General features: G+C 44.7%; 1 protein-coding gene across 5 annotated transcripts in view; it reads right to left on the bottom strand.

Annotated features, from left to right (window-relative positions):
• Nucleotides 1-2,776: 2,776 nt before the first annotated feature.
• SLC38A6 (solute carrier family 38 member 6) overlaps nt 2,777-8,990 on the bottom strand; it is a 55,077-nt gene continuing 48,863 nt past the window's right edge. For all 5 annotated transcript variants that reach the window (XM_056346969.1, XM_056346966.1, XM_056346968.1 and 2 more), the window contains one exon: nt 2,777-8,579. In XM_056346969.1, coding sequence (XP_056202944.1) covers nt 8,499-8,579 — 81 coding nt within the window. In that variant the 3' untranslated portion in view covers nt 2,777-8,498. The remainder of the gene's footprint in view (nt 8,580-8,990) is intronic.

Here is an 8,990-nt window from a genome sequence, read left to right as displayed (position 1 = left end):
GTGACCCAACGAAAGGGCTTTTAGCTCTTCACCTTTCCTTACCGCTAGTGCCTGGCAAGTCCCAGTCTACCAGCAGGACCTCCCTGCGCTGCATCGCTCCCGAGAAGAGGGCACACCCAGGAGTGGTAAAAGGACAAACATTCTGAAGATGCAGCAATGTTTGGGTCATAAATTCCACATAGTGTCATTGAGAGACATGGCATGGTGACCCTGCACAGGCAGGCAACATCAAAAGGGCAGCGAAGGCCGTTGCCCCCCTCTGGAGCACGGGCAGAGGGATCAACTGTGGAAGCACTGAGTCTCAGATGCTTTTTAGGGACCTCAGCTTTCCCTGTTTGAGCAAAGTCACCTCCAGACAGACCTGGAATCTTCATCCCCTACCCACCACCTGTGATTTCGCCTATAGCTCCCCTGCACCTCTGACCTCCAAGCCTTGATGAACCAGGTCAGCACCCAGTCAGTGGAGCAACCATGGAAATTCCCCTGCGGCCCTGCCCGCAGCGCAGGGGTGAGGAGCCCTCCTACGACCACACGCCAACCGGCAATCAAAACGGGCCAAGAGGAGAAGGTCGGCGTTATTTCAGAAGTTTGCCCCAGTGCCATACACACAGGTTAACGGTAGCCCCATGGCACAACTTCTGCCCAGACTGTCTCTGCATCCGCATCTGGTTCCCACCAACATGAAGCTGATTCTGTCTCACTGCTCAGGTTCTTCAAAGCTCAGGCCTGCAGGATCAAATACTGATTTGGATATTTGGAGCAAGAGAAGCGAATTGCAGACAATAAAAAGCATGCATTCACTCATTTCTCACTTGAACAGGGAAGGAAGTTGTTCACCAAGATCCCAAAGCAAAAGTCTAAACACGTGTCCCACAAGCTACCCCTGGTGCCAGACCTGGAGGGAGCTATAAAACATGCAGGCTACTTAAACCCTTCCTCCAGGAGATTCCCAGCCACAAGCTGCACAAACGCAGCTGGGGGAACGCTACGCTACAGCCGCCCGGGCCAGCACGTAAACGGAACAGCAGAGCATGACTTGGGGGGGCGAGAATAAGGCCTGAGATTTTCATCACCCTCCAACTCCAGCCCTACGGGTTCTACGCTCTACGGGTCATAACCACATCCCAAATCTTTTCTCCTTCCCTGTGTGTAAATCCCATTATCAAGTGGAGCTACCTGGGAGGGTGGAGAGACTGTGCTCCTGGGAACACCGTCCCACTCCGGTCGATGGAGCGGCAAGACTGGGCTCCTGAAAGGCAACAGCCTGTAACCACCGCCCCGAGCTTCCAGGGCTTGTTAACTCTCCTCTGGCCAGATGCACGATTTGCTACATGATGCGTGGAGCAGTAATTTCCACCCTCAGCCTCCAGAAAAGTAGTTCTGCGACCTGGGCTGATCAGCCACCGCACCAGCCTCGCCGCTCATCGTATGTATCTAGTGGCTTCAATTACATCATGCCAGAAAACGGAGACGTAAGTCAGATGGCGAAGGCATTAATGGCAGCACTGTAAAGGCTCAACAATGCAAACCTTCCCAAAATGAACTGTCTTGACCTTCACTGGGCTGACAATAAAAGTGTGACATCATGTGCAAACGAGCTTTAAATTTAAACCAGGTGTGGAGAGCTGCCTGGCGTCGTGCGGCTGCTGTATAAACCACGAACATGCGAGCAGTGATGCTGGAGGCAAGAGAGATGCCAGCATGGACAGGACCCACTTGGCAACAAAACCAGGTACCAGCAGCTGGTGCGAGGCAAGACAAAACTCTGCATCACGCTTGAAAAAGCTGGGGGTTGGCTATTTGGTACCGGTTTTAGTCAGGGCAAACATCATTAAACGAATACAAATTTGCTGATACTCATTTCCACGTGTGTGAGCATTCATACAGCTCTGGAATCGAACCAGCAGCACAATAACAATGGATTTTTTTCCCCATTTTTTGCTTCTATTCAGGACTCCCTTAGACCCTGCAAAGCACTTGGAGCTGTGCTCGCAGGCTGCCAGTCACAGCTATAGGAGAGCACCCCGATCCGCAACCAAAAAGCGCACCCCTGCTCCAGAGCCCTCCGAGGGCAACCACCAGCCCTCCGCTGCTACCCCGTAACGACACGGTCTGCCTTCCCCAGCTGACCCTCACCTTGCTGCACATGCCGGCCCTTCCCAAAGGGGCTTCCACGAGCAGTTTTTTTGCCCGCGGTCCACAGCCTGCAGGCAGTGCTGGCGTCAGGCAACACGCTGCAGGGCTGCAGCCTGCGAGAGCTCTCCCGCGGCCTCTTGTTTTACAGAGGGGAGCAGAACAGCACCGAAGAGGCACGCTTTGCGGTCCATGAAACCAACACCTGAAAGGACGTCCAGTGAGAACTGCAGCTGACAAGTTCTTTTCTGCATCCTCTGTGTTTTGGAGAGCATGGTTCGCAGGGCAATGAAGCACCGAGAGCAGACAGGTCTGGGGGCAGCAATTCCTAACAGCTTCCCGGACGACATCACGCATCCATTTCAAGCTGGGTGCTGCAAGACATCACCTGCGTAACAGAGCAGGGATCGCACACAAGTACACAGATGAACAAGAACACTTGGAACTGCACAAGTATGGCACCATTACCAGACTGGGAATGATTTTTAAGAATGACACCCTCCCCTGGGAGAGTGATGCTGCAGCCCGAGCTGGGGCTAGAGCAGCAACATCCCTGCACATCAGGACCTAACAGCAGAGACAACAACCCTCGGTTATTTCACTAAGCAGGCACGTTACGGACAAAGCAAAAATGACAACTGCATGAGTTACACAAGTACTGCTCTTTATTTTCTGCATTTTTTGGAACATGCCCTGGCTCTTCCACAGGAAATCGGAGGAAGGGAGAACTCAAAATTGGAAATCTGTTGTACAACATACAGATTTGACACGAGCTAAGCAATTTTTACATACAGATAATTATTAACTTCTTAAAAAGAAGTCAAATTGCACATGAAGCATGGTTGGATGATCACTACTGAAACACAAATACCAAAAACACCACCACAAACTGTAGAAATTAGGCAGCACTTTTGTAATACTGAAAACGCTCTCCCACCAGCAGTCATTAGGAAGTAGCAGTAAACGCATCAAAATTTTTCAGTACGTAGAGCATCTACGACTGCTGCTTTCAACATGAGAGCCAGCTGTAAAACAGCAATTTCAGGTAAAGCATTAAATCAAATCTAATAGGGAAAGGAGTTCTACAACTATCAATGTTACTTTAGCTCCTGGACTGATCTGAATCTCAGTCTTTAGAGAGCACGTTAGGATGCCCGCTACAGAAATCAGAGTATTTTCATCTCCTTAAGTAGGGACACGTGGAAACAAGTTGATAAATCTTCAAGTATTTGTAGTGATGCATTGGTAAATACGATCACCCGTCTATATTTTACAGAACTATCAGGGTAAGCCACATGAAGACCCCAGGCTGCTGAATTGGCAGGACTCTGAATCCTGAGCCTCCCCTTGGCTCAGGAGCTGGACTGCCAGGGAGGTGTCCCTCCACCGTCACGGGGATGGCGCTGACACTGCTACCCACCACAGACATGCTGCCATCCTCACATACCACACATGACGCTGAATACGCATTGGCTGACACTAACAAAAGCGCTTCAGATTCTTCACAAATAATCCTCAAAATCAGTTTTAGGAATTTATTTTAAATGAGACCGGCCATACCGGGTCAGGCAAAACACCCACACAGATCTGTAACTCTGCTCACTCCTGTCCAAAGGAGAGGCCAGCAGCCTCACAACAGGCAAGCGTGGACTGGCGGCTCCCCTGCACCCCCCACGGACTAAAGCTGCTGGAGCACTGATCTCCAGATCAACACCAAAATGCTACTTCGTGCAGCGTGAGAAATACAGTAACAGCGTATGAGCCCATATTCTCCCTCATGCAAACAATGCACTTACGAGCTGGTGAAGGATTTAACGTTTGCCCTAGCAGCTCCATCAGACAGATCCCACTGCACCATCGTGTTTTCACCCTCATTAGGAGGATTGCAAGGGTAGGAAATATGGCACCTCGAGTATATTACACACAGTATAAATGATCTAAGAACTCCACATCAGCACAGGCTTCCCATGTTACAAAGTTAAGACGTCTCAGTGTTTCCAAAAGACAAATTCTCACAAGAACAAAGACGGGCACACCAAAAAGGGCTGTGTCTAGCACTGACCATCAGCGATGAGCAGCGGTGGACACCTGGTGAAAATGAAGCCTGCTGGGCACAGATACAGCAGTGCTTTCCCTGATCCACACCCTCTCACCCAGGCTGCGCCCCCCGCATGATCACTTGGGCTGTTCAGCTAACAGCATGTCCCTGCTCAGTGCCCTGTAACTGACAGCGATGCAAAACTGAAGCAACAGGGAAGGTGGAAGCAGGGACAGAGAGAGAACAGCAGTTTCAGTGTCTCAATTTTCGGAACACCAAAGAGAATTTTAAACAAACTTATTGCCATGAAAAGAAATGTATTTAAGAGACAAACTGCTTAGAAAAATGAAAAGAAACCATAAGCATCTGCCACAATACAAAGACAGGTTCAGAGCACTTTGTTTTGCAGTTCTCATTCCTACAACGCTGTTTACAAAAGATGCTCTCCACACCCAGCTTACCAGTCCACCTGAAATTTGAGCAGCCTTCAAACGGACAAGGAACAGAAATAGGAGAAAAAGAAAACAAATCAAAGGCAACCAATTAATTTCCAGCTCCTACATTGTTCTTCTTGTTCAGCTGGGGACAGGCAACCTTTCCAAGCGAGTTCAAAAATGCTGCAGGCCCCTTCATCCATACCTGTCAAATCTTCATAAAAGAAGGTTGGAAAATGCTAACAGCAGGTAATAAAACAGAGCCACTGAAATTTATAAAACTGGAAATGCAGAAGAAAAAATGTATCTGTAAACAATATATTTATCTGCATTTGAGTGAGCAGAGTTGCAGATCAAAGGCCTGTTTTGCTCAAAAATTCATAGAAGTGCACAATTGTAATGAAACCCTTACACAGACACACCAAACAGAACAGCATGTGGGAGATGCAAAGAATAAATTATAGTGTCCTTATTCTGCTTTTTCATTGTGGAAAACACTCATACCTTTTTCTAAATTTGGAAATAGATATTCTTTCTCTTTCTGCCCCTCTCTCTCTCTCCATATTTTATGTATCATGGAAACTCAAAAGTAGTAGTGTTTCTAATGCTTTTTCAGTTGAAAGATAATACACATTCTGTAACCCCCCCCCCCCCCCCCCCCGTGCTGCTATCCTTTCTGCACTGCAGCCAGAATGTAATAATAGAGCTCCAGCAGAGGTGTGAATTGCTTCCATTCATCCTCATCAAGTATTAACTCCAAACACTAGCATTCATCATTCCAAAGTCTACTATTAAGATAGTTAGTTAATAGCCACACTAGTTAGGATAACACTCAGGGATTAAAAGCCAATAAAGTAGTGATTTCCATAGCATTACCAGAATCAACTGTAAAATTAACACTGTATTTCAGGTATTTTCTGTCACATTTTTAAGATGATGCACACAAACCCAACTGCCTGTGTACACACAGAGCGTTACAGTGCATGGCAAGACTCTGCTTTCTCAGGGTGAGGAGGAAAAAGCAAAAGCTCAGCAGAACTTTGCCAACCTTCTGTACCTTCACAGATAATCTAAGCCTCCCGTGTTAAGTCTTGCTGGTTAGAGTTTAAAATAAAGTGACTGCAGTGATGTCCTATGAGTATTACTCAACAGTATGCTACAAGAGCATATGATAAATGAGAAACAATTTCCATAAAATTTATAATAAATACTCCTCAAATTCTAGTGTCTGAAGAAAATACTACAGTTCATTCACATGAAGTTCTCCTGCTTTTCTAAAAAGCTTTGGTTCAATCAGACAAAATCACTTCCTCCTGTACAGCTGTCATTGCTTTCTCAAGGTACACTCTTACAAGGTGTGTATTTAGCTTTTTACACTACTGCCAGAGACGCCCCGCATGGATGAATCCCTACGGTGTAATGAAGCCTGTGAAACACAGCTACTAGAGGGTAGCCACATGCAGGAAGGCAGCTACATCTGGTTATTAAGAGTTCCACAAGCTGGGAGAACTGCAAGACTAAAGGCAAGATGGGAATCCTCAACCAGTAACATTAACACAATGCTGAGAAAGCCTGACCGATCCCTTGATCAGAGGAGACCAGAGACCTCTCACGTCAGAGGCATCACCTACGCGCACACTTCAGCCTGCTGAAGCAGAACTGCTGGGTAAAGCATGAGGTTTTATGAGAAAAACGTGCTACCTAATGGCTGCTGCTGCTGCTCGAAAAGGTAGTCCCACTCCTACCTACCACCCCCCCTTCACTGAAGTGAGCTCACTCCATTCGTTTCTCTGGCAGGTAACATCTCACAAATCATAAGTCACGCCTGCAAGTTAAACACGCCAAGCAGGAGCCACTGCCAGCTCCACAGAAGTAGTTGTGAACTTCTGGCCAAGGGCAGACATGCTGTTTCTGGTACTGACAACCTATTAGATGGCCCACCTTGTCTCATGAAACCCCTGCTAGAAACTTCATAAAAATAACTGCAGTCTTTTCCAGGGATCCTTTTCTTTGGGATCCTACCAAAACTTCTGAGTTAGTTCCCAGGCCTCACCACACACGTCTATATTAAACTTGTAATAGAAGGATATTCCCCAGGCAGAAAGGATTCCTGAAGCAGTACCAAGCTGCAACACCTGGGTGCCTTCAGGCCATCCATCAAAAATGAAAAGTATCTTCTGGATCCTGAGAGAGCAGAGTGATCTATTAGCATGAGAAATCCTAGTTTGTCAGCTCAGGAACACAGAAAGTGATTCCAACCCTGTTATTCACTGTTCCTCCCTATTAGACAGGTGAGGATCAAGCACATTCGGTCAGCGTTATGTTAAGGTTGGCACATCAATCACTTTTTCAAATCCAATGTTAACTAATTAAAAAGGTTAATAGCACAGACCCACTGGCAAGAAGTTAAACATGCCAGGCTTTGGGGCATCTCCCATATCTCAACTGGTAAACATAAGTTAGCGTGTTAACAGAACTGTCTCAGCAGACTTTCTAGCAACAGTCAAACTGAAGTGCTAACTGTGCACCTTACAGACAGAAAAATTAATTTTAATGTCACTGACTAGCTGCTTTCATTCTACATAAATGTATTACTTTGCTATGATTCACTTGTGTCTTATTCCTGCTTCTCAGATGTAAAAGTACTAAGCTAAATTAAAAGAAATACTGCATCTGGAAATAATTAAGAACTTACTCACTGTCTAAATCCTGCGATTTGGGTCTCAGGCCTAATTTCTTAACTTTACACAAGCCGTTTCTGTGGAGGCTTAGCTCCCTTAGGGCATAGAGCATAAAGTCTCTGAAGAGATTAGGCTATTTTAAAGGAATCGGATGCTATCAGACAGAAACAAATTTTAAAACCCTTACCATGATATGGGCCACTGCTTTCATTCTACTAACATGAGGAACTTCCGTGATGTGCTCTCAATACCATATTAACAGAGCCCAGTTGGTGTTGAAAATTGCATTCACATTTCATTTAGAAAAAAAAAAGGAATTATGAAAGGGTACATGGAAGTATACAGAGATCCGAGGTAAAATTAGGATTCCATAAACGTAAGAATTCCTTTGTCTTCAACAGAGACACAACTTCACCTTTCAAGCCCAAACCTTCTCTGACACACAACAGTACATAAAGTACAGAAATACTCAATTTCAAATATGAAACACTCTTAAAAATAGGAGTAAGAAAGAAAGTGTCTTTCACTGGGAGGAAGAGTGAAGCACACTAAATAATATTCAAAAGCAGGTATTCATTGAAAAATGTCTGTTATTAACTGCAAAATGGAAATACTCCCTAATACTACTATAAAAGCTATTAAGCTAGATGGGCAAAGCCTTCTAATTTAAAAGTGACTTCAGTATGAGGTGTAAAAACTGCATTTCAAAAAACAATTTAAAAATGTTATCATGTGCCCATTAAACTGGGCTAAGGCAGTTGGTTTCTGGATCCATGTTAGGATAAATGAGGGTAAACATTTGAAATCAGGAAGTTCTTAATATGACTGGCTGAAATTCTAGAAATTATTCAAGCAACAGAAGTCTTTCATGGCTTAGGATAACATGTGCACATATGCACGTCATGTTCACCATGTGCACTAAACCATTTTTGTGTTGCAGAAATTCTCAAGAGACCTTTTTACTTGTCATGATTACAAAATTAAAAACTAGTATTTTAGAATGACGAAGACTAATTGACCAATAATTGAAGAGGGCGATGCAAGATTAAAGAAGGAGCATCACTAACGCAGTGAAAAAGAGCACTATTTCTTCCACAGGCAGCTTTGGTCAGTGTTTTCTTTAGGATGTCCAGCATTCGTTTCAGTAGTTTTGACACACCTCTGGTTCTCGCTGTCCTTCTGAGGCTCAGTTCTGACAGTGACAATCGGCTGTTATTGATCAACCCAACTGAAAATTATTAGAACTAAACTGAGAAGGCCAACACAAATGCCAAATATAACCAACGCACATGCCTGTGAACAAAGAAAAGCAAAGATTAATGTTTTACTGAAGGAAGCATTTTACATTTCTAAGGCTTATAACTAACGATTAAATAAACCTGTAAAAACAGGTTTAAATAGCTTTAAAAATAATACTTAATGTTTCAAATTACACAGTCTTCAATCATAAGCTATCTGCTTAGGGGGAAACAAAGCTAAGCCTGCTCTGGGATAGTTTAATTGGGAACTCTCAGAGCAGCCTGGTTTGCTTGCTCATACCATCCATCCGCAAAAAAAAAAATCTGCCCTTTATAACTCGGAATGAATTAAGAAACTGAATTTGCATTTTACTCAAAATATAATTAAAGTTACAATGGATTCTTTACATTTTTGAATAGCCAGATGGTAATAAAACTACAGTTCAGGAGACAGTAGCTTGCTGAT

This window comes from Falco biarmicus, chromosome 7 (assembly GCF_023638135.1).
Source record: "Falco biarmicus isolate bFalBia1 chromosome 7, bFalBia1.pri, whole genome shotgun sequence".
Taxonomy (NCBI): domain Eukaryota; kingdom Metazoa; phylum Chordata; class Aves; order Falconiformes; family Falconidae; genus Falco; species Falco biarmicus.
Note: the sequence above shows the minus strand (reverse complement) of the source record. Positions and strands in the feature narration are given on the sequence as shown.